Source organism: Silurus meridionalis, chromosome 24 (assembly GCF_014805685.1).
Source record: "Silurus meridionalis isolate SWU-2019-XX chromosome 24, ASM1480568v1, whole genome shotgun sequence".
Taxonomy (NCBI): Eukaryota; Metazoa; Chordata; class Actinopteri; order Siluriformes; family Siluridae; genus Silurus; species Silurus meridionalis.
The window spans coordinates 19,073,538-19,099,103 of NC_060907.1; the positions used below are offsets into that span (position 1 = coordinate 19,073,538).

Consider the following 25,566-nt stretch of genomic DNA (forward strand, 5'->3'; position numbering starts at 1 on the left):
ATCATTCTTAAGAAGTGATGGCGCGTGTATTCATAGCAACTAGTTTTTAACTAATTACTCATTTGATTGTTAATCATAAATAATAATAATAATATATCATAATTATATATAATAATAATAATAATATATAATTATGATATTAGGAAATCTTCCTTCTTTTGCCATAGAATTCCACTAGAGGGCACTCGCCATCTCTCCACCGCTCCTGGTGCGTCATGAGTTGAATAATTCGTGAGTGCCCTCTAGCGGAATTTCATGGCAAAAGCAGCCAGAGTCCCTACTGACTCAAAAGACTCGTGAGACACGGATCCGTTTACTGAGTGATTCAGAAGGATTTGAATCCATAAAAGGATTCGGATTTCTCATCTCTAGTTCTAAATTAACTCAACTCTCGTTCTAACTTTTATAACTACGAAGAAGAAGAATCCTAACCTTTTCCGACTAGCCAAATCCGGACACGTGACTAGATCACGTGGTGCAACCCGGAACTCTTTAGCAACATGAATGCAAAGTGGCTAAGTGTGCAGCGAAATTTATAATAAAATAAAAAGTATAGAATTATTTTTTGCACTTATGTATATTTGTGAATGATAAAGGGAGAATGTCTGAGTCAAGCCCTGAGCTTAATGATTATCTGGAGGGGAGAATTTCCTTTGAGGAGTTCGAGAGACGGAGAGAGACAAGAATAAAAGCTAAACAGAAGGTAAACGTTTGTTTCCAATAACAACAATCTTCTTAATGAAGTGCACTCTATTATGGGATGTTACTAAGGGACTACATCACCTATGAAGGGCGCTATGGAGTGAAGAACGTGGGATTTGGAATACGGCCTTGTGTTCATTAATGTGCATGTAGAATTTACATGAACGCGAAAATACAGTGTGTGTGTGTGTGTGTGTGTGTGTGTGTATAATATTATTATAAATTACATTATCATTTATTTGATACATTTTCTATTTGAAGTCAATACACGAATTTATATATATATATATATATATATATATATATATTTAATAAATAAATGTGCTGTTATGTATATTTGATCTTTTTATTTGTATGTAAAGATCTTTCTTTTTTTTTTTCGATCTGTCTTTCTTTATTAATCAAATAAATATCTTTATTTTAATTTTAAGAAGTTTAAAAAACTCCAGTATATATGCAGCGTATTTTTTTTTTCAGTTTCTCACTGCTGTTGTAGACAATAAAAAAAAAATTATAATTACTTATAATAATGAATATATTTATTATTATATTTTATTTTATTTTATTTTATTTTATTTTATTTTATTTTATATTTATTTATATTATATTATTTATTTATATTTTATTATATTATATTATATTATATTATATTATATTTATTTATATTTTATATTATATTTATATTATATTATATTTATTTATATTTATGTATATTATATTATATTATATTATATTATTTATTTATATTTTATATTATATTTATATTATATTATATTATATTTATTTATATTTATGTATATTATATTATATATTATATTTATTTATATTATATTATATTATATTTATTTATATTTTATATTATATTTATATTCTATTCTATTCTATTTATTTATATTATATTATATTATATATTTATATTATATTATATTATATTATATTATATTCTAATGTTTTCCAGGACTTTGAAGGAGACGCTTCTGATGAGAATGAGGACGCTGTTGCGAGCACGTCGAAGCAGACCTTAAAACCTTCACGCAAACCTCACGCAGGTACCAAGAGCACTCACAAGAACTTGTGCCTCCTGTCAGTACAGAAACACAGACCTCATTGTCTCAATAACATCATGGACTTCACAGTGTTACTGTGTCCTTTAGGCGAATTCTCATGTTTTATAATATTTTCTGGACATTTCTGTATCAGTGTCCGGCATTTAATCTAACAATGAAAAGAGAGAAGAAGAAGAAGAAGCGGAAAGGCTTCTTTGTGAGGGACAAAAAGGTTGTAGCAGTAAATAATTCACACAAAAAAAGGAAGGTAAAATCACTCATTGATAATTGTTTGTTGTTGCTGCTTTCAGGTGATCCTGCAACTCTTTATTTATTGACTTATTTGATTTATCAATTTTTTTTTGTTCTATACGCAAGTCTCATGTCATGTTTTTTTCCCTCCACCTGTAGAAGAAGAAGGAGTCAGCCTTTGTGTTCAAAAAGCCTTCGCCTCCATGCTCGGGGAAGATGAGGAGCTGGATGACGAAGATGAGGACGAGGACGGAGCGGAGTGGAAGGACATTGGCGAGCATTACGCAGGAGGTGGCTGCGGTGGCGGAAGCAGCGAGGTGACCCCGGGGGACGTGTTCGCTCTGGAGATGGAGCTGAACCGGGAAAACAAGAAGATGATGAAGGTACAAGAATTCATCAAATCAAAAACACTGCATTCGTGTATACGTAGTACTGAAGGGTGTGTCAAAAGTATTGGGACACCTGACTTATTTCCAGCCAGATTATTATTAATTTATTTATTTTTGTATCTGAATGAGCACAAATCTCCACAGAATCTAGTGTAACATCTTCCCAGAAGAGTGGAGCTTCTTATAACAGCAAATGGGGACTCAATGTGGAATGTGATGTTTAAAATGAAGGACATACCAATCTCATTATGTTTCTTGATCTATTTTGATGCTGAAGGATCGGCGATCCCGCAGTAAGCTCCCCCGCGCCCTCCGCGGCCTGATGGGCGAGGCTAACATTCGCTACGCTCGTGGAGAGAAGGAAGATGCGGTCCTGATGTGCATGGAGATCATCCGCCAAGGTGTGTTCTGCATCCACAGCGCTGGGCAATTCTTACATCTGATTGGTCAGAACATATAGTATTCACATCTTTTTTTTATATGTATAATTAATGGAATGGTGTCCTATTTTTTTTTTTTTTTATTGTATCGTAGCTCCTTTGGCATATGAGCCCTTCTCTACTCTGGCGATGATCTATGAGGACCAGGGGGACGTGGAGAAGGCGCTGCAGTTCGGCCTGATCGCCGCGCACCTTAACCCGAGCGACTGCGACGAGTGGCTGAAGCTGGCCGACATGTCGCTGGAGCAGGAGAACATCAAGCAGGCCATCATCTGCTACAGCAAAGGTCAGGACTGCGCTGATTCGTGGAGATGGAAACGTGACGCACTTCTTCTTCACATGTTTGTGTGTCTTTGCAGCGATCAAATACGACCAGAGCAACGTGCGCTATCTGTGGGAGCGCTCGAGTCTGTACGAGCAGGTCGGTGAGCACAGGCAGGCCATGGACGGCTACCGGCGCATCCTCACGCTGCTGCCCCCTACTGACAGCGAGCACTTCATGCAGCTTTCACGCGACATGGCTAAGTACGTCACGCTCGATTAGCCAGCCAAGTCTGGTCTACTGGCCATTGTGGTACTTAGACGTAATGTGTGTTTGTGAGATTAGGAGCTACTATGAGAGCAGCGATCTGCCTTCAGCTATCGGCGTGATGGAAGAAGCCCTTTCCAGGCATCCCGAGCTCGTCACGCATGAGTGTCTGAACATGGCGGCCGAGCTCTACATAGCCAACCACCAGTACAGCAAAGCCTTAGAGGTAGGGACCTGCTCAGGGTTGAAGTTATGGCTTGCTTGACATCTCACCTTTTTTTTTTTTTTTTTTTTTTTTTTTTTATTTCCCCCCAAATATATTTAACATTTTGTGTAAATACAACATCTCTCTCTCTCTCTCTCTCTCTCTCTCTCTCTCTCTCTCTCTCTATATATATATATATATATATATATATATATATATATATATATATATATATATACTGTATATACACAAAGATTAAATAAAAGTAAATCCTCTTCCACATCTTCAAGTGACACGTCAGTAGTATCAATATAATGAAACACAGGTTTCCATGTTTTCCCCTTTCAAAGAAAACAAAATAATTTATTTTATCCATCTTTCGTGTGAAGGAGGGGGACACATGTTTCCACTTGAGGAAACGCCTCCTGGCCAATAGTGTGGTGAAAGTAACAACATCTTGAGTTGTTGAAGTCAAATTTGTCTTGAAAGGAATTCCCTGTAAAAGGGTTTGAAGTGGCTGATATGTTATAGACCGGAATGTAATGTCGTGTTGTGTGCTCTGTGTCGGGCACATAAAGAGGAAGAGTGCACTAAATCGAGCTGGAGTGATTCAGAGGGGTCCCAGTTTACAGAATCTGTGGATTTATACATGACAGAGATCAGCCCTGGTCTATCTGGGTTAAGAGAAAGAATGGTGTCCATTTCTGAATCAGGAGGAGGATCAGGAAACCGAGAAAACGGCTCTAACTGATTTTGTACAAAAAGTCTGATCTGAAAAAAAGAATGTGCCTTTATCGTACAAATTGACACACTGATTAACCCAAAATGTTTTCTAAAATAAACCCATGTTTTATGCGTATTGGTCACCACTAGACTGTCTGAGACGTTCATGAGAACAGAAAAGAAGGTCTTAATAAAATTCGATGGTAAAGGCATTGGGCCAGGAAGTTTTGAAGTAAATTAATTGCTTTCTGAACTTCCGTGGTAGACACGGGTCTGGCCAGATCATTAGTGGAGCATCATTTATACAAGGGAATATTGGTTGGTCAAAAGGTTTAGGTATTTTTAGTATTTCTGGGTCGCATTCAGAGGAGTAAAGATCTGTGTAGTATTTTAGAAAAAAAATCTAATGAAACAAACAAAAAAAAAAGATCCGTGAACACGAATGGCGAACTTGTGAGAAAAACCTTGATCTCCCGGGATCGGACCTGTCCTGGGATCGGACCTGTCCTGGGATCGGACCTGCCCCCTTTAATTATGTGATGATTATCAAGATTAGGGAGCACAGAAAAGAAATGAGCAGAAGACCTTTTTTTTTAATGAATTTTTTTTATTTGAATTGTTCATGGTGTTCAGGCCTTGATCAAGTTTTGCGGCATCATCCTGGACAGAGGGGCGACCAAAGAGGAAGCTGAGAACGAGGACGACGTGAAGGAGGAAGGCGTGCATGAGACTCCAGAAGCCCGAGGTAGAGTCGTTTTTATGAGCTCCCGAATTAAAATCAGATTCCTGCACCTGTTTCACCTTATTTTGCTCTTTGCTTTCTGTAGGAGACATTGTGGAGGTGGTGGTGCCTGATGATGTTCCTATAGATATCAGGGTGAAGCTCATGGTGTGCCTAATCCATCAGAATGTCTTCAAACCTTTGAATGTGAGTTCACTTTATAGCCACACTTTTACATTCAGGTGAAATTCTTCATGGGGCCTTGTGATGGTTAAGATGGAATGTGGTGATGCAGGATTGGGTAATATTGAATAGGGATTGAATGGAAGAGGGGAGGAAAGAATGAGACGCAGGAATATGATGGATGGGATATCATACACTTTAGGAAAACTGAAAAGAATGATGTTGTATAAAGTTGCATATAAAGGGATGGAATGAGATGGGATTGGATTGGATTGGGTCCAATAGGACAGAATGGGATAAAATATATAATGGTAGGGGATTGGTCGGAATGCATTGGGACTGGTGGATATCTGTGTGAATTGGTGTTTCATGCCTTGCTTTCCAACCCTTGGAATACCACACCAGCATTTTCTGTGTCTACTCTTCATGCGTAATGAATTGAAGAGGGTTGGAGGTTGTTCGTAGGTCCTGACCCATCATCCTATCGCTCTCTGTAGCCAATGGTGATGTCGATGATGGAGCAGAGCCCGGAGGAGCTGGGTGATCTGTATCTGGACGTGGCTGAGGCCTTCATGGATAAGGGCGAGTACGGTTCAGCCTTGCCTCTGCTTGCTGCACTCGTCTGCTCGGAGAGATACAACCTCGCCGTAGTGTGGCTCCGACATGCAGGTATGGTTTTTTTCTTCCCATTTTCATTTGATTTGTCATTATAGTTTGTTTAACTTTTGTTTGTTTCGATCTTGCCTGGGGCTCCATCTTGTTGGAATGTTGACACTTTAGTCGAACCTTCATTCATTTTGCCTCCATGTCTGTTCTTTGTTTCTTCTCTTTTAGCTTCCTTTGAAATTTGCTTTGCTCCAGTATCTTTTTGTTCAGCCTCATTTTATTTAACCTCCGTGTCTTTTGCTGCTCGTTCCCTTTTTAGCTCAGATACCTTTTGTTTGTCTGCAGGTTTTAAGGCTCAGACTGATTGTCTTTTGTTTAACCTCCATGTCTTTTGTCTCAGACTGATTGTCTTTTTTGTTTAACCTCCATGTCTTTTGTCTCAGACTGATTGTCTTTTTTGTTTAGCTTACATGTCTTTTGTTTAAACTCCATGTCATGGGTCTCAGGCTGCTTGTATTTTTTTATAGCCTACATTTCTTTTAGCTCAGGCTGCTTTCGTTTAGCCTCCATGTCTTTTGTTTAGACACTCAGAATTATTATTTTTTTCTATCTGTTTTTATGTTTTGCCTTCCCAGCTTTTACTTTGTCACCAGGTCTTTTGTTTAGTCTTTTATTTATCCTCCATGCCGTTTGCTTGGCCTCATCGTCTCTTACACTTGGAATTTTTCCCACTGTAATTATATTACAATATTACTATATACATGTGATATCCAGGAGTTCATTTCTCCACTCTCTATACTTTGTTTATTTTGTCGTGTCTCTTTTCAGAATGTCTGAAGGCCCTTGGCCATTTAGAAGTAGCTGCTAAGAGCTACACTAAGGTGGTGGAGATGGCACCTCTGCATCTGGAGGCACGTCTGGCTCTCTCCACCCTTCAGCAGCAGCTGGGTCGACCTGAATCTGCCCTTGAGGCGCTGGAGCCCATGTACGACCCCGACACTCTGGCTCAGGACTCCTCGGCAGCCCAGCAGGTCTATGTCCTGGCTTCTCCTGCACTATTCCAGATGTTCTTGTTTTACTAAATGAGTATCAAAGAAGCTAGCTGTCCACATTTCCTTTACCAGTAGCTAATCAGGGTAACAGACGCAGAGTCTCCTACACTGACCGTGTGTAATATGTGGTTTCAGGAGCTGAAATTGTTGCTGCACCGTTCCACACTTCTCCGATCTCAAGGCCGAACTGACGACTACATAGACACCCTGCTGACCATGCTCTCCATGCTGCTTAAGGTGCACCACTTGTGTACTCGTGAAAACTTCGAAGTCCTTCACACGTGAGATTTGTGCCTTAGTCTTGTGATTCTTTTCCTGATCTGTAGGTGGCGATGGTAAGAGCTCAGGTGTGTCTGATCGCCAGCACGTCATCTGGCACCAGGCATTTGCGGCTTATTAGAGTGTCCAAGAACATGCTGTCTGAAATCGAGGACCAGGAAGCGGCTTACTTGGACATAACAGGTGTGTGTGTGTGTGTGTGTGTGTGTGTGTGTGTGTGTGTGTGTGTGTACCAGCGACTATTAATAACTTCAGTCTCGTGTTAGGAGCGTAGACGATATTTTGTGTTTCCGTATAGGAAAGACGAGTGTGCTGTCTCGGGGGGACTGGTGGAACCTGCTGTTGAGCTGCCTGGACGTCCTGTGCGAGGAGAACCGCTTCACCGAGGCCGAGCTCCTCGTCGACTCGTCGCTCGAATTCTACTCGTTCTATGATGACCGCGTCAAACGCAAAGAGCTGGAGTACCTGGGCCTGAGCGCCGCCTTCCTGGACCGCAATTTCCGAAAAGCATACGATTACATTAGGTGGGTGCTTTGGAATATCTTTTTTTTTTTTGCCAGAAGAATCCGTTCACCATAATGCTGTGCGTGATGTTTCTGCTACTTTCTTTTCATCTTTTCTCTGTCAAAAAAAAAAAAGGTTGATGCTGATGTACACTGTGGATCGAGCTCAGCTGTGGAACATCTTCAGCCAGGTGACGCTGCACTCCCATGACGGACGCCATCACCGCTTCTGTCTGCGCCTCATGCTGAAGAACCCCGAGAACCACGCGCTCTGCGTGCTCAACGGCCACACCTCGCTCGTCTCCGGGACCTTCAAACACGCGCTCGGTACGCTTCAGAGCTCACCAGGATCCTCACATATCCCTTCCTGCTTATGTATCTACAGTTATTTGGTGCGTTTATCCAGTCTAAGTGTCTTTCTCTTATTGTCGTGGTTTCATCAGGTCAGTACATGCAGGCGTTCAGGAATCAGCCATGCCATCCTCTGCACAGTCTGTGTGTGGGCCTCACGTTTTTTCACATGGCCTCGCAGAAGTTCGTCACGAAGAGACACCCGTTGGTGCTACAGGTACGTGTCTCGAAACGTAGATTTCGCCATCGCTTACTCATCACGTGATCATTCTAACCATGTCAGTAGATCTATGAGCCACTCACCATTCGAGATGAAGCACCGTAATAATGCTGTAGAAGGACAAATGTTTAGGGAAACCTGACCTCAAAACTCAAAAGATTCCTTTTCAATGTCCCATTCCACATATAGTCACCATTTGCTGTTATAATAACCTCCACTCTTCCTGAAGATGTTTTGGAGTAAAGTCAGGTACTGATGGAGGTGATGGGGCCTGGGGTGTGTTCCAATTCAACCCAAAGGTCTTGAGTAGGGGTGGAGCGCTCTAGCAGGAGATCTTCCGCTCCAACCCATGTAAAGCGTATCTTCTAAAGAGAATTTGTAGACACATCCGAAGCTAGGAAAGCATTTCTGGAGTCAACAAAACAAAGCAAAAGGAAGCTGAACGCGCTCTGTGCGAGTGGGCGTCCTTCGCAGAGATCGCACATGGAAAACGTGGCGTGCGGTGCTGAGGGAGGTGTAAAAGAACCCAGCTGAAACTTCATGCCTCCACTATGAGCACGAATCGCGTCAATGGACGATATTTAGATGTCACTTCTGTTCCCTTCTCTCTGTACGCAGGGCTTTTCCTTCCTGTGGCGTTACGTGGAGTTCAGGGGTCACTGTCAGGAGAGTTTGTATAATTTAGGGCGTGCTCTACACCAGCTCAGTCTGACCCACTTGGCTATCCATTACTACCAGAAAGCCCTGAGCTTACCTCCTCTCAAACTGGAGGTCAGTACCAGATCAGCAGCAGGATTGAATAAATAATAATGATACTAATAATACTAATAATACTAATAATAATTTGGTTGTGTTTTAGGGCATTGACGACGATCAGGTGGACCTGCGCCGTGAAATCGCCTTCAATCTTTCACTCATCTACCAATCGAGCGGCAACAAGGAAATGGCCCGTTACTACATCCACACATATTGTGTTATCTGAGTGGGTGTTTTAAGAAGAGAGAGAGAGAGAGAGAGAGAGAGAGAGAGAGAGAATTAGAATGAGAGAATGAGAATAACATGTTTGTATGATAGTATTTTCTACCAGAATAAAGCTATTTATTATTGATAGTACAGAGACGGGTTGGTGTTATATATCGGTTTCACCACACGGAGGCGCTAGATTTAAAAATATCCTTGAGCTCTTTGTGTTGAACAAAATAACGATTAACAAAATTATAACGAATTACTTGATTTTATTATGTAAAAAAAAATATACAAACAATTCAAAGCTTTATACCGATCACTCTTTCAAGAGCAGCTTGAGTTCTTCTCAAGGTTTCTTCCACATGCCATCTCAGGGAGTTTTTTCTTGCCATAGTCAACACTGATATCACTCATTAGGGATGACCTTTTAGGGAACACTGAACTTCTACATGCTCACTTTATAACCTGTAGAGCTGATTTGGGACAGTGTGAGATATAAGAGATATATATGAACACAGATTATGATGTAGTGTGAGATGAGAGGACGGGAGATGAAGGGTGTGTTCAGTGGGATGGAGCAAAATAAAATGCTGGTCCTGCCCTGGTTCTCTAACAGGGTTGCCATGTCTAGGTTTTTCCAGCATTATCATAACGCTGTTTAAATCCCCGGACTCGACTGATGAGCAGCTGCACGTCTCAGACACGCCGTTTAACTGATACACGATCATATTTTTTTCTGATTTTTGTTCGTTCTATATATATTTTTTGCTATAAATTGCTAATGCACCGGGAATTCCCGGGTCGGGTTTGGAACCGGGGGCGCTGACGAACCCATGAAACAAAAGGCGAAACGGAAACCGGAGATGAGCTCCTCAGCATTCCGCTTCTGCATTCCGCTCCTGTCCTCCTTATCATGAACCACCCGACACCTCTCGCGCGCGCACGCATGGGCTCTTCACGTGCACTGAAGAATCTATACATATATATTTATATTTATATTTTTTGTTGAAATTTATTTAGTTATAATTTTGGGGGGGTTTTGACGGTACGCGTGAACGGAACGGCTTTGCATGCGGATACGCGCGTCCTAAACCAGCGCACGCGCACGTTCAGATATGTAAAGAAAAGAAGGAAAGGGAAAGAAAGAAAAGATTGAAAGCCACAAGCACGTCGTTTTTTCCGCCCCTTTTCCGGCGCTCGCGCGCGCTCTTTCTCCGAGCTCGCGCCTCTTGCCGTGCGCGAGCGCGGAGGTGGAGGATAAACGGCGCGCGCACTCAAGGAGGGCCAGTTAACGGGAGGCTCGTGCGCTGTACAATATAACGGAAAAATATCCACCCTGTACCTGCAGGTAATTATTACACACACACACTGTGCTAAGTCAGACTTCAGTGTTTATAAAATGTCGCGTGCGTGCGTGTGTGTGTGTGTGTGTGTGTGTGTGTGTATGTTGTTTACCTGAACGGATGCGGCCGCTGTTTGACGTTGACAGCTGCGCGCGCCGGAGTTTAACGATTGTAACTGTAATTTGTATGGAATAATTTTTATTTTATTTATTTGAAAAGTTCGGCATGTAATAAAACCGGATTATAAAATGAGCCCGTTTACACACTGGGGCTGTTCTGAAGAATTACAATAAGCTACAGGTTTTTATTTCATATAGACAGATAGATAGATAGATAGATAGATAGATAGATAGATAGATAGATAGATAGACAGACAGGTGATAGCTAGGTAGCTAGCTAGCTAGCTAGCTAGCTAGATAAACAGGTGATAGATAGATAGATAGATAGATAGATAGATAGATAGATAAACAGGTGATAGATAAAAAGATAGATAGATAGATAGATAGATAGATAGATAGATAAAAAGATAGATAGATAGATAGATAGATAGATGATAGATAGATAGATAGATAAACAGGTGATAGATAGATAGATAGATAGATAGATAGATAGATAGATAGATAGATAGATAAACAGGTGATAGATAGATAGATAGATAGATAGATAGATAGATAGATAGATAGATAGATAAAGACTGTATGTTTCATTGGATTGACACTTGGCACTATAAAGGCGTTCTTTCCCTCCACAGTCCACCGAATGGTTGATGACAGATAATCGATACACCTGTTTATAGCTCCAGATCTTCTCCAGTGTTCACATGTCAGGTGCTCAGTGCTTCAGTAACCCATTTATCTGGAAATATCCAGACAACGAAAAGTCCGATTTGCATTCGCACCTCAATGCCATTCCAGCACACACACAGTCTGTTTCTCATCCTGTTCTTCACTCGAGGGTTGTGAGGTTTTTCTTTTTGCTTGTCTCATCCTTAACACTTAGAGTTTTCATTTACTAATGAGATGGTTTTATTTAACCCACAACAGACAACAGGAAACGTTTCCTCCTAGAAAATATTGGGAACTTTTCACCAGTTTGTGTCAAGAAGAAAACCAAACAGAAGTCTTGTTCCTGTTTCTGTAAGTTATACGGTCTGATTGAATTGTATGTATCAGAACAGTTCACATGACTGGGTCGCTTTATACATAGTTACATTGAACCTAAAGAACTCAGTCGTTAAATGATCCTGCAAATGATTTCAGAAAAAATCGGATCGTTAAAGAAGAAGATCAAAAAAATAGAGGGTCTCCATCGCCTAGATCCCAGTCCGATCCCTCGTCCTGACCGATGGCCATGAAACAGCTCTGTTTTCCCCACGCTTTTAAACTCTATTTATTGTGGCCAGGTTTTCTTTCGGGTCCAATATCCATCGTCCTGAATAGATTCGCTTAAACATCCACAGCGTGTATTGATGCTGGCCCTGTGCCCAGTCTCTGCTGGGCAGGTATTAAAGTTTACACTTCATCACAACAAGACATTGTGCTGTGTGAAGTGAAGGTGCATTTGGAAAACAAAACATTGAATATCTGTGATCTTTTGGGATCTCAGTGAATCTAAACATGTGCACAATTTCATCAACGAGAGGAAGCTGTTGCTTGAATGTGATTATAAGGACTTGTCTCGTAAAGGAAGCAGTTTGCATGTACTTTCAGAGGGACATTAACGTGTCCCACAAAACCTCTCAACCAGAGTAACACACAAGCCTTTGACCAGGAGCAAAGCAAACTGGCTAAAATGGTCTAATGATGCAACATGCAAAAAAAAATAGACAAGTGCTTTATAGGCTTTTAAGCTGAAAACACTTTAATAAAAAAAAAAAGTTACTCGACAAAAATTGCAAAGAGTGAAATCATGTCCTGATTTCAAGCAAAAGAGTTGATGGACAAAATTATGATTTATTTATTTTAATGCAGTGCTGATTGTGCCAGATATTTTTTCATGGTGAAACTATGTACTACTAGGTAATATTTAATTGATTTCTCATTGCTTTTAGAGTCTAGTATTGAAGACTGTTTTCTTTAGCAGTTGAATTAATTTTCCTCCTCCTCCTTTCATGTCTATGGAAGTCACAGTCAAAGTCTTTTCCAGCTGCTGCATATTAAACAGAATTCCACTCTTATTGGAGGCTCCGAATCAAAACCTACCAAAATGAGAAAGAGGTCCATGTGTGGAGGAAGAGCTCAACAGGTGGCGTTACATCGTGTGTCGTTAGCACTTCGAGGGTGGCCGCTGTGCTCTGGGCTGCACAGACAATCCACAAGTGTTTATATGCAACAACACTCTTTTTTTCTTTTTCTTCTTCTAAATGGACCTTGCCACTATTTGTTTTGGATTGATGATCCACTATTAAATTGCTGGAAAATGGTTTCATGCTTGACGTATTGAAATTCACAGCACGCTGGCACGTCTACAGCTTCCTTTCGTCCAAGAATCTCCTCCTGTACTTGTAAGACGTTTTTTTTGGCCCTGCAAAATTCCTCTTCACTGATAAAGGACCTTTTTTCTGTGCTGTATTTAGTAACATCTCGCTCGATCACTGTGTCTCAACCTGGAACTGGAACGCAGGAAATATACTCCGCTGCCAACCTCGACGATTTTTGGTGGTCGTTTTGGAAAGCTGTAAAAGTTGAATACAAACTGGGATTGTATGTAATTTATACAATCCGATCCGATCCAATCCAATCTGATCCCATTACAGACAAATCCATTAAAGTTTTCCGATTTGGTGGAAACTTTGTGCATTTATTTGGGATAGGAACTCCAATACAACAAATTTCAATTGATCGTGATGAACCTGAACATGTTCTGTAAGTTGGTCTGCAGTGTCTGAGTGAAACTGCATTGGATTGGTTTCAGGGTGAAGTCTTTTAATGACGGACGTGAGACACTGTTTTTACGAAAATGTCTACCTTCTTCATCTAGACAATGTTGAACATCTGTGTGATCTACAGACTGAATTTGGGGGAAATGTGCAGTTTTCTTTATCCAGCACTGGTTTGTTTAAGGTCACATGTCAGGTTACATCAGGTCTTTATTCCAGATGCTCTTCCTGTTCTGGCCCCGGTGTTTTTTTTATTTTGGAACGATGGGAATCGTCCTGTGGATTTATCGTCTCGTGTTGCACTTGTTCATGGCCTGCGTTCTCTGTGTGTTCGCTGATGTCAGTGGATGTCGTGTTTTATCTCTTATTATCTTATGATCCTGGAAGCTCAACTCTACACGCCGCTGAAAACAGGGACTATTGGAAGTGCGTAGTAATGAGCGAAAATCTGGAGACAATCGAAGCGCAAACAAGAAGCTGGCGTGTACACAAAACAAGTTGTACGCTTCGCAGAATTCCAGAATTTTCAAACACTTTCTCGGAAATCTGTCAGAAGTCACTGAAGTTATTTAGCCGCAAGACAGTTAATTATGTCCCCTGAACTGAGCCCACACACAGCACTCTGGGGCTCAAAAGCAAGGCCGCTTGGTTTAGTGGTTTAATCAGGCATGCGGGTCATCAGAGGACCCGGCGATCACACTCACACGGGAGGTGTTATTAATATGATCGTAATCATTTGTCCCTGTGCTCTGTTTCATGTCAAATTACAGAAGAATCCGTTGCCTTCAAAAGAAACAGTTCCAGAGAATTCGCCTGGTTTCTTTCTGAAGGGTCAAACATCATTATTTCACTCTGTTGTTGACACAAAGACCTTAGGGTTTAATTAGAATAATGCTGTGTGTGTGTGTGTGTGTGTGTGTGTGTGTGTGTGTGTGTGTGTGTGTGGTTTTGCATTCATGTTGCAGTCACAGGAACAAAGGGTCAAGATCTGTCTCTGTGTTTCCCCCTTGGCAGGATATGTCGCATGCACGAGGAATGCGAAATCGCTCTACTTGACAATAAGCAGGAGGTCAGGAATGCACCCTCGCCTCCACTACGTACCCACGGCACCCTCTTCGCGCATGACCCCCAAAATAGCCCCCGTATCTATAGCGCCCGGTGTCTTTTCCTCCATCGGAAACAATTAGCAACAAAATGGCATGCTGCGCTAATGACGTCGTCCTGTTCCTTTAATTGTCAAGTGCTTGAACTTCATCTCTTGACCTCAGTCTCTCTCACCGCTCGTGCATTCTCTCGCTTCATCAGCATTCTTTTTTCTTAGTAAACTCATTTTTTTTGGGGGGGGGTTCCCAGGTGATCGCACACAGCACTAGAAATAAATCCAATCCCACACATCCAGTTCCATTTTTTTACAATCATTTTGCTTTTCTTTGCATTTGATTTAAAATCATAATATACAGTGAGGCCATGTGACTCCTTCATTGTGACTTATTGGTATATAGGCCACACCCCTTTTATTGGGACAAAAATGCATAGACTCCATGCTTTCTCCAGTTGGACTAATAGAAGGACAGGGGATTCTAACATTATGTGTTGGGAAAATGCTTTCCTGGGATACTTGAGATAATCAGAATCAGAATCAGAATCAGGTTTATTGGCCAAGTGTGTTGACACACACAAGGAATTTGGTTCCAGCTGTTTGTTACTCTCAAAAGTACATACATAAATAAAAACCTATACATGACAAGACAGACACAACAAGACAAAAACAGACTATACAAGACAATACAGACAATATGAGACAGTATAGACAGTATAGACAGACAATATGAGACAGTATAGACAGTGTGGGTAATAAATAGGGATACAGACCAGTAATGTACATAAAGTGTGGGAGTGCATGGTAGTGCAAATGACAGTATTGTGTGCCAGGTATGATGAGAGGTTACTATAAAACTTTGTACAGTATATAGAAGCAATAGTGTGTGTAACATATACAGATAATGTGATGAGTGACAGTTTTGTGTGGTACTCATAGATATGAGCATGGAATTTAATTATGGTCAGTTGTTAGTGAGGGTGATTGCTTGGGGAAAGAAACTGTTCCTGTGTCTGGCAGTCTTAGTGAACAAAGTTCTGTAGCGCCTGCCAGAAGGGAGGAGCTGAAAGATGTTGTGTCCAGGGTGTGAAGGGTCATTAATGATTTTTCCTGCCCGGTTTCTGGTTCTTGTATGGTACAAGTCCTGGAGGGTGGGCAGGGGGGCACCAATGATTTTTTCAGCTGTTTTAACAGTTTTCTGCAGTCTGTTTCTGTCCTGTTTTGTTGCTGCTCCAAACCAGATGGTGATTGATGAGCACAGGACAGATTCAATGACTGCAGTGTAGAACTGTATCAACAGCTCCTGTGGCAGACTGTACTTCCTTAATTGCCTTAGAAAGTACATCCTCTGCTGGGCCTTTTTCAGAATTGAGTTTATGTTTGATTCCCATTTCAGGTCTTGGGAAATGGTAGTGATTTCTTTTTAAATCTAAAGTATTTCTGGCAGTTTGTGAGCAAACCTACACATCTATTCTCTTGTATGAAGGAAATAACTGCTTCTTTTGAGAGCTTCCTTTGGACCTTTTAGCAGCGTTTGTCCTCCTGAAACCCGAACCTGTTTTAAACGTATGATATCCTGAATGGAATATTTGCCTCCAAGTGTATTTAGGCTTTAGATATGGGTCAGTGCCTGGGCTTCTCTGAGCTTGAGTTGTGTTGTCTGTGTTGTCTATAAATAGCCAAACCCTGCACTGGGTATAAATAGAAAGTGTGGGTAGATACAGGAGCAGAGCTGGGGCAGTTTGAAGAGCGTGACGCTTAATCCTAAGAGCCTGGGTTTTTTTGATATGTGCCGGGTCACGTATATTTAAAACTGTAGTTTAACAGGACAGGGGTGCCTTGTGGAATAACTTACGGAATATAAAATGTACCACTGTAAAGGGTGTTTACAGGAACGTTTTGTGTGGCCAAGGAGCAAAGGGTGTCGATGCTAGGACCAATAGAATTCACTTGGACTGTCAAATTGGACAAATACTATATGCAGGCAGCACATTTGGTGATTTTGTGTGTGTCAGGGTTTGAAACAGTTTCTTATCACTTACATTCTATTAAAACACTCAATTTCTGGCCTTATAAACACCCCAAATAACTGTCGAAAGCAAGCAGTTTATCTCAAGCCCTTGCTTTAAACTTATCACAATATGTACATTTGCGATATTTCATTTATTTTGATATAATTTAGCCCTACTGCTGGCCTGCTGTGGTTACCATCATCCACCAGTCCATCTCTTAAAATATCTAACAATCAAAAGCTAGTTTGCCTTTAGCATGCTAGCAATCCTCCCAATCATGCCGGCGAAGAGACATACAGTAAGGCGCCTCAGAGGGGGAATTAGTCAGAGTCGAGCCGAGGCTGAGCTCACTCCCTCACTCGCTCGTCCATCTAAGGAGGAAATGCACTGGCAGGGAGGACAGGACGGAAGATCATTAGCTAATGTAGGTGAGCTGTCAGTTCCTGGCAGAGCAACAGCTGCAGAGATTGGGATGGGGGCTGCTTAGCACCTACAACGGTCTTTTCTTTTACTTGTCGGTCTGTTAGGGGTAGGGTTAGTCTTAGAGGAAGTGTGAGAAAGCTGGACAATCCTGTATTTGACAATGCTTTCATATATTTTGTATATATATATATGTTTTTTCCTTTTCGTCGTTCAAGCAGGAGAAGAAAACAACATTTTAGAGTTAGCATCTAGCATGTCACATGAAATCAGGTGGTGCCAAACCAGTGTAGTCCACAGCCGAGATGAGATCTCTGTAGTCTCATACTTTTTGATTCAATTTCCTGTTTCCATTTATTGTAGAAACCATATGAGTCATAAATGTGTCATAAGCACAGTAATGAGTTGAAGCGAGAGGTTACTGCTGATCAAACCAAACACTTTATACAAACTAGGGATGATGATTGTTTATTGGGAACAGTGGTGATGATGGGTTTTTAGGAACAGTGGGTATAATGATTGGTTATTGGGAACAGTGGTGATCATGATTGGTTGGGAACAACTGTGATCATGATTGGTTGCTGGAAACAGTGGTTATTGGTTGTTGGAAACAGTGATGATCATAAATGATGATCAACAATCCAGTCCAAGAAGTATTCTAGTATCCAATTTCTCAAAAGATTTGTGCTTGTATAGTTATCCTGCAGTAAATACACAATCTTCCGAGCACACCTAAAACACATTCTGTCCGATTCTGCACTGTCAATCATTATATCCATTTCACTTAATGCTATTAAAAAGATGGAGCTGATATCCGGATAGCGCTTCCTCTGAGGTAGATTCATGGAGGTGTAGAGGAAGGTGATGCTGGGTCAGTGAGTGTGCGTTCCATCAGTTCAGCCCTGCTAATGCAAATGGAGCTCCAGTTTCATCTAAGAGATGACCTCATGCACACATCTCAGCACTTCCTGTCTGAGGTGTCCATTAGCGCAGACGCCGTTTGATGGGGCAGATCATAATTGGTGAAAGCCTGCGATTGAATTCACAGAACTTCTGCTTTGCTGAATCAGTGTGCACGTGGCAGGCGGTAAGGTTAGCGGGTACGTACCTGATATCACTGTTAAAGTGAGTTAATTCTAATCTATTGAGAAGTTAAAAATAATTCAAATAAAGTTGTTAATAATTAATAATTATTACTTCATATAGTTGTAGCATATTATTATTATAATTATAATAATAATAATTATTATTATTATTATCATCATCAATTTAATACCCATAAAGGTAACAAGTCTATTTCGTTCAAATGACCAGAGTGCGCTATTAAATCTGTTCTGTTTTTAGCTAGACTGTGGGCTGTCATTTTTTCGTTTTTTTTTTATTTTATTTGTAAGCTTTCTCTGTGTAAGTGGTGGGACATTCGCACAGACTTGCACGGTGCTATAAATAGTACATTATTTCTGTTATATATTTAGCAGATTTACAGTTAGGAGGGAAAGAAGGTTGGATATCACACAGAGACTATTCGGGGCTGTGTACCAAACATGGACTAATATGCAGGTGACAAAACAAAGATTTCTTTAGGGATAGAAAATGCACTTTTAAATTCCTCAAATGTGATTGCAAGTTCAGAACAGTGATCATGATTGGGTTTTGTAAATAATGGTGACCATGATTGGGTGTTGAGAACATTGGTGATCACAATTGGGTGTTGAGAACAGTGGTGATCATGATTGGGTGTAGAGAACATTGGTGATCAGTGATTGGGTGTTGAGAACAGAGGTGATCAGTGATTGGGTGTTGAGAACAGAGGTGATCACGATTAAGTGTTGAGAACATTGGTGATCAGTGATTGGGTGTTGAGAACAGAGGTGATCACGATTAAGTGTTGAGAACATTGGTGATCAGTGATTGGGTGTTGAGAACAGTGGTGATCAGTGATTGGGTGTTGAGAACATTGGTGATCAGTGATTGGGTGTTGAGAACATTGGTGATCAGTGATTGGGTGTTGAGAACAGTGGTGATCACGATTGGGTGTTGGGAACAGTGGTGATCACGATTGGGTGTTGAGAACATTGGTGATCAGTGATTGGGTGTTAAGAACAGTGGTGATCACGATTGGGTGTTGGGAACAGTGGTGATCAGTGATTGGGTGTTGGGAACAGTGGTGATCAGTGATTGGGTGTTGAGAACAGTCGTAATCAGTGATTGGGTGTTGAGAACAGTGGTGATCAGTGATTGGGTGTTGGGAACAGTGGTGATCAGTGATTGGGTGTTGGGAACAGTGGTGATCAGTGATTGGGTGTTGGGAACAGTGGTGATCAGTGATTGGGTGTTGGGAACAGTGGTGATCAGTGATTAGTTGTTGGGAACAGTGGTGATCAGTGACTGGGTGTTGGGAACAGTGGTGATCAGTGATTGGTTGTTGGGAACAGTGGTGATCAGTGATTGGGTGTTGGAACAGTGGTGATCAGTGATTGGGTGTTGGGAACAGTGGTGATCAGTGATTGGGTGTTGGGAACAGTGGTGATCAGTGATTGGGTGTTGAGAACTTTGGGGATCCATGATTGTTTAGAATAAAGATGTTCAGTGATTCGTTATTGGGTTTAGTGATGCTTGTTGATGGTTGGAAAAGGCACCTAAATAAAGGGGTTAGGGTGAAAAGCAGTGAAGAAAAAGATGAAAACAGCAGTAATGACACTTAAAACCCAGAATTGTGTATATATTTAAAATACATTAGCAGTACAATTATTTATGATTAGAAGGGAAAAAAAACGGTTCAACTGTTTCTTTAGAGATATAAAATGCACTTATAAATGCATCAGTTCTGTTTATACATCATACTTCAGGAAGCTTTTTAAGGTAGTATTGAAATCCAATAGCGACACAACTGCATGACTTTATGTTGCTGGTTAGGGCCCTGACAAACAGAAGGCCTACATGATTAATGTGGTTAGTTTCTGGAAAATGCGTTCAGGTGCTGAAAGAAGAATGTACCCCTCATATCTGATATTATAAACCCTGTGTGAAGCAAATATTCTGTCGAATTCATATTTTGTTGTCTTGATGATGCAAAAACAGGTCAATCTGCAACTGTATAGAGTTCATCTGTTGCTTAAGATCACCAGAAATGACCGTATATTTTTGTTTCATCAACAGCGAAGAACCAAACTTTTTTGTATTATAAGATAAAATGAGAGAATAATGACTCAGGCCATGCAATAGCACTTTTATTAATCAGAGGTCAGAGGCAGGGCGTCGCAGATTAGACGGCGGCATGGTCATGCTTTCCGTTAATGGTCTTTTTTTCTGTTTGCTTTCCATCATTGCCTTTCTTGTGAGATAAACAGGAACTCACTTCATGTTTTGTTTTGTTCTTGACTGCCTCACCCTGATTTTAAATGGCATAATGCAAAATAATGTTCCCTTTGCGTTGTCCACGCTCTGAATCACGTGTGAAATCCGGCCAATAGGCGAGTCGTGACGTCATCGGCGGGCGACGTCGCGTAAACCAGGAAGCTACAAAATAGCTAAGCGATTGTAGCGACATTAGCTTCTGATTGTTCAGGTAAGCGCTTTGTGTGTAAATCTGTGCAGCCATGAGCTTTAAATACAAGCAGATTTCCGCTATAAAACCAAAACAAAAAGACATTAAAAAATGAAAAACTTTAGTGCATTTTCAATCATGTTCCACATTGAAACACTCATAAAACATTTTCCTTTATAGGTTTGCTCAATCTTTTAAATCATTCTTATTCAGAGTCTCCCTGTCTTATTATATTCTTACATTTTAACTCATTTTACTGTGGACTTTTTGGGACAAGTAAAGGCAAACTACACGGTGAAGCCAGTCGCACTTTGCTTTGTGTTGCGCGTCTAATCGTGCATTTACGGTATGAGTGGTGGGAGCTGTCAAAAAGATGTAAAGACGCTTGATTTCCGTTATAAACAAAACAAAAAGATACATAAATAAAAACCCCAGTGCATTTTCAATCATGTTCCACATTCAAACACTTATAAAACATTTATAGGTTTGATCCATCTTTCAAATAATTCTTATTTAGAGTCTCCCTGTCTATTATATTCTTACATTTCAATTCATTTTACTGTAGATGTTTGGAGTGATTTTCACTTTTCTTAAAAACTCTACAGTAAAATGACTTGAACTTTAAGAGAATAATAGACAGGGACACTCTAAATAAGAATTATTTAAAAGATTGAGCAAACCTATAAAAAATGTTTTATGTGTTTGAATACAGTGATTGAAACGCACTGATTTTTAGGAAACAAAAATCAGTGCGTTTGAATCACCGTGGACACCATCGCTCACACCACGTGGAAAACAGCTGCTATCTACGAGGAGGTCGTATGCCGCTAGATAGCAGCTGTTTTCCACGTGGTGTGAGCACCACCAGTCAGCCGCCTGGTTGGTTCAGTTCTGGAGTTCTTGCAGGAACAGGGTTGGTTCCACCCTGAAGGTTTACGTGTCTGCTATCGTGTAAGCAGACTTTCAGCAGATGGATAGTGGATGCCACATGTTATGAGTCCTTTTTTCCATTGTTTATTTTCCTCATTGGCAGTTTTGAGGAGATTTTGGGAGCATGTGATTTTACTAAGGCGCATTCTCCAGGACAGGATGCTTTGTGGTTTCGAAACAGGAATGTGTGGGAGTATGGGAGTATGTGTGTGTGTGTGTGTGTGCTGCTCTTCAGTTTTACTCGCCTGCTGATTTCTTTGCTTCTCCTCGTGATCACTGTTTAAAAAGGCATGGTGCTTGGGAATTTATAGCAGAAAAATATTCAGTGTTGTTGGGAAAGGGATGAGGCCTTCTCTCGATCGGTTGAGTCCACTAAAACTAGCAGATCATGCAAGACTAGTTTAGTTTTTCTAGTTATCCCAGATGAACTAGTATAAAACAGACTTTTCGGTAATATATGGTGTTTTTTTGTTGTTTCAGCAGACATCGTTGTGCCTTCTGGTCTTCCTCACGCCTGCTTTTTTTGCACTTGTAATCTTTTTTTTGCCCATCTGTGTCCATCTGTGTGCATAATTTATTCTACTTTATTGATGGAACAACATTTTCTGGTATCTTTTATACTTAACTTTCAATAACGTTCATAGATTCAATTATATAAACCAGAAGCAAAGATTCATGGATAGATGAGGCATTAAAAGGATGTTTAGGCGAGTTGTGCTACGCCGTGTCTTGCAGTCCTTCCCAACAGCTCAGACAGAGGAAGCTAATTTAGGATCCTCCAAGGAAAATCATGCTTATCGACACTTTTAGAAAGCAGGGCTGAGAGAGAGAGCGAGTGAGGAAGGGTATAAAGTAACACAGGATCGCAGAGGTGTAGGCCAAGTAGAGCAGAGGAATCTGTACAACCAATCATGTGAAGTTGTGTTTTGGGATGGATGGATGGATGGATGGATGGATGGATAAACAAACAAGCCTGCAGAGAGTTTAAAACAGAATGTCTAGGCCAGGTTCATCATATCACTGGAAAAGTCATTCTACAGGTTGGTTGTGGTAGAAACAGATAGCGTGAAGTAAAACAAATGGTTCAGAATATTCGTTTATTTTGAAGGCCACAGAAGGCAGAAGATTGTGTACATGTGGTGCTTGACGTTGGGTTTGCGGAGGCTAATGGATGGATGGATGGATGAATGGATGGATTGGGACAGGTACATGAAGAATTGGACAGATGTGCATATAGATCAGAAGAGGGGGTCTAGGACAAGACTAGAAAACTCATTACAAGTAATGCTTCAGGTTGGGTTTTGGACAGATGGATGAGTGGTCAGAGATACGGCAGAATATTTTGTCAAATTGATGCCTCAGGTTGGTTTTGAGGTGGGGAGAAGGATTGATTAATTGATGGATGGATGGATAATTGGAGAAATAGGGGATACTATCGCCTGAACTATCTACTGATCTGGTAGATAGATTCTTGCTTATCTTTCTACATCTCTAGAGGTTTTCTCTCTCGTGACATGATCAGGAAAGAGAATAGAGTACACTACCCTATTTGTCTTTGTTGTGTTTTTTTTTTTCTTCTTCTGTGAAGAGCAATTTCTTTTTTGATAGAATGCAGTGTGTGATATGAAGTACAGTACATGGGATATTCATGACTTTTGCCAGTTGGCAGGAGGTGTACACAGTTCCACAAATCTAAAAATCTTACCCATCTTTCTCTTTTTTCTTTCAGGTATCTGCTTGTCTGTGTAACTTTGAGACCACAACGTGGACCACGAGGACCATAATTCATCAGGTTGATCGAGTTTTTGATCCATTTGCTTGTTGCAGGACTGACAGAAAATGCCATCAGGACAGTTCTCGAAGCTTGTCTTATCCATTGTTTCTGATGTCTCATGGAGCCACTGAATATGGCTGGACTTGGAGGACTTGTAACTAGATTAACACTAGAGACCCTCTGAATGAGGTTATAGTCAGTCCCCCTGTCTCTGTCCGATTGAATGTTTTCTTTGAAATGCTGTGAGGTCAAAGGAAAAAGGGGAGGTTTCTTTGTGCTGAATAAGTGGACACTGCCTTTAGAGACAGTGGAGGACATTAAGAGGGTTTGTTGGCCCTCTTTGGGTCACATCCCAATTTCCTCCTCACTTCTCTCAGGCCTTTTTGGCCTTTCTTTCTTCATCTCTCTGTTCACCCAGCATCCACCATTCGCCCCTCACTGGCCACAGCTGTCCTCCCTCCCCGTTCCCGCCCTCACCAACACATCCCTGCTCCTCACCTTACCCCGAGTCATCCCACCCCCCACCCCTCCATGGCCACCAGCACAGCACGAGAGCACCTCCTGGTGGTGCGGAGGCGCAGCCCGCACATGCGATACACACTTGGCCCGGAGAACCTGCGCAGTAGTGGCAGTGGCGGAACATCTAGAGGTGGCGGCGCAGGAGAGGCAGTGGGTCTACAACGGGCCAACAGCGATACAGACCTGGTCACATCAGACAGCCGCTCCTCCCTTACTGCCTCCACCTATCAGTTCACCCTGGGAAGAGGACAGAACCTCGTCATCTCCTGGGACATCAAGGAGGAGGTGGATGCCACAGATTGGATCGGCCTTTACCACATTGGTGAGATTTTGGGGTTAGATTGGTGTGGTTTGTCCCAGTTTTTCAGGCTGGTTTCATATTTTTATAGTGGACCCAACAAGTGTAAAGGACTGGAGAGAAAACTTAGAACAGATTCTAATTGAATATATCGTGATGAGCCTGTGTTCATTCCATTTAAATGAAACCATGGTGTGTATTTTTTTCTCTCTGGTGTTCTTTAGGCAAGTGAGAACAGAAAATGTAAAACATATATTATCTAATAATTCATTTAGGATTTCTACCCCGTTTTAAAAATCATATTTTCGAGCAAAGATTGAAGAGTTTTGCTGCAACTAAATAGCAAATGTTTTTGTATGATGTTATTGTTACACAGATGAAGTTTCATTGTGTTTTTTTTTTGGTTTATTTTTTTGTGACCAAGTAAATACATCTCCAACTCACAAACTTACACATATATAATTTATTTCTTTGAGATTTGCAATCTTTGACCATAAAACTATATATTACATTACATTTATGGCAATTGGGCAGACGCCCTCACGACTGAATTACATTCATTTTATTCATACATACAGATATGGGGATAGGGCCTTGATCAGGGCCCCAGGGCTGGCAGCTTGGTCTGGCTGGTATTTAAACTGCCAACCTTCGGATCAAAAGTCCAATGCTCAAATCAGCTACTACCTCCCATAATGTAATGTGAGAGTAAACTATACATGTGAAGTGGTATCAAAAAGCTTTAAGACAAGTGCACCACAGATCCGGTCCCTTGTGCTGAATGTCCTCCCTCAGACGCCTTTAAACCTGGCAGTAGAACTCGCTGTTGATGTTGTGGCCCATGGGGATGAGTTTTCGATGCACAATTCCGCGAATGTTAAAAAGAGGAGGAACATGCACGAGCTGCAGACCTGCCTCCCATTTTACGGTTGTAGAGATGATAGGTTCTTCCTCTGTGTGACCGATGCTTCGTCTCAGGGTCCTACCCGTACACCCAAGTTTCGACACCGGTATTTATTTTTGACATGAAGGACGGATCGTCCACGGCACACTGACGTAGTTCTTGGCAGACTTCGACCTGGTTTTCTTTCTGCTCCTGGGTCAGCAGCCTGGCACAACATGGCACATGTTGAAATCACACATGAAGATCTCCTGAACTGTTTTGAATGACACCCCAACAATGGCAGCAATGTTGTGGATCGTTCCCTGAAGATCATCATGCACACGTTTCCGAATGGTTTCGAAATTTTCGGGGGTTGAGCTCGTTGAAGGTCTTCCTGATCTCTCGTCATGTTCTTTCGTTCTTGAAGTGCACATGCCATTTAAAACAACTCATAATAATGCACGTAATCAGAACAGCACCAGTTGCATGGCTTCTAATGAACACGGGACGATGTCTTTTGGCACAATGACTTATTAAGGTCGGTGCTCCCTGTGACTCTGTGTGCAACCTTGTGCTGCCATCTGTTGGGTGTGTAACAAAACTAGACTTGAAACTTTTTGATATCATCTTTATCATTTACAATTGATTTGCGATGCATTTGTGCAGCAAATGATGGTGACATGATTTTGACAAAAA

At 41.1% G+C, this 25,566-nt stretch overlaps 2 protein-coding genes across 4 annotated transcripts in view; both read left to right on the plus strand.

Annotated features, from left to right (window-relative positions):
• Positions 1 to 167: 167 nt before the first annotated feature.
• gtf3c3 (general transcription factor IIIC, polypeptide 3) lies at positions 168 to 9,314 on the plus strand. The gene is made up of 18 exons (XM_046837384.1): positions 168 to 703; positions 1,661 to 1,751; positions 2,160 to 2,383; positions 2,667 to 2,790; positions 2,924 to 3,115; positions 3,189 to 3,354; positions 3,437 to 3,584; positions 4,920 to 5,031; positions 5,114 to 5,214; positions 5,688 to 5,859; positions 6,625 to 6,827; positions 6,984 to 7,085; positions 7,175 to 7,310; positions 7,426 to 7,651; positions 7,767 to 7,957; positions 8,074 to 8,198; positions 8,820 to 8,972; positions 9,061 to 9,314. The coding sequence occupies exons 1-18, from the start codon at positions 602 to 604 to the stop codon at positions 9,181 to 9,183; spliced, it is 2,691 nt and encodes an 896-aa protein (XP_046693340.1). The 5' UTR covers positions 168 to 601; the 3' UTR covers positions 9,184 to 9,314.
• Positions 9,315 to 9,783: 469 nt separating this feature from the next.
• hecw2b (HECT, C2 and WW domain containing E3 ubiquitin protein ligase 2b) overlaps positions 9,784 to 25,566 on the plus strand; it is a 40,275-nt gene continuing 24,492 nt past the window's right edge. Inside the window, exons 1-2 of one of the 3 annotated variants that reach the window (XM_046837383.1) lie at positions 9,784 to 10,515; positions 23,126 to 24,011. In XM_046837383.1, coding sequence (XP_046693339.1) covers positions 23,702 to 24,011 — 310 coding nt within the window. In that variant the 5' untranslated portion in view covers positions 9,784 to 10,515; positions 23,126 to 23,701. Of the gene's footprint in view, positions 10,516 to 20,434; positions 20,488 to 23,125; positions 24,012 to 25,566 lie in introns of those variants that run through there. The other 2 variants (XM_046837381.1, XM_046837382.1) reach the window with 2 other exon arrangements.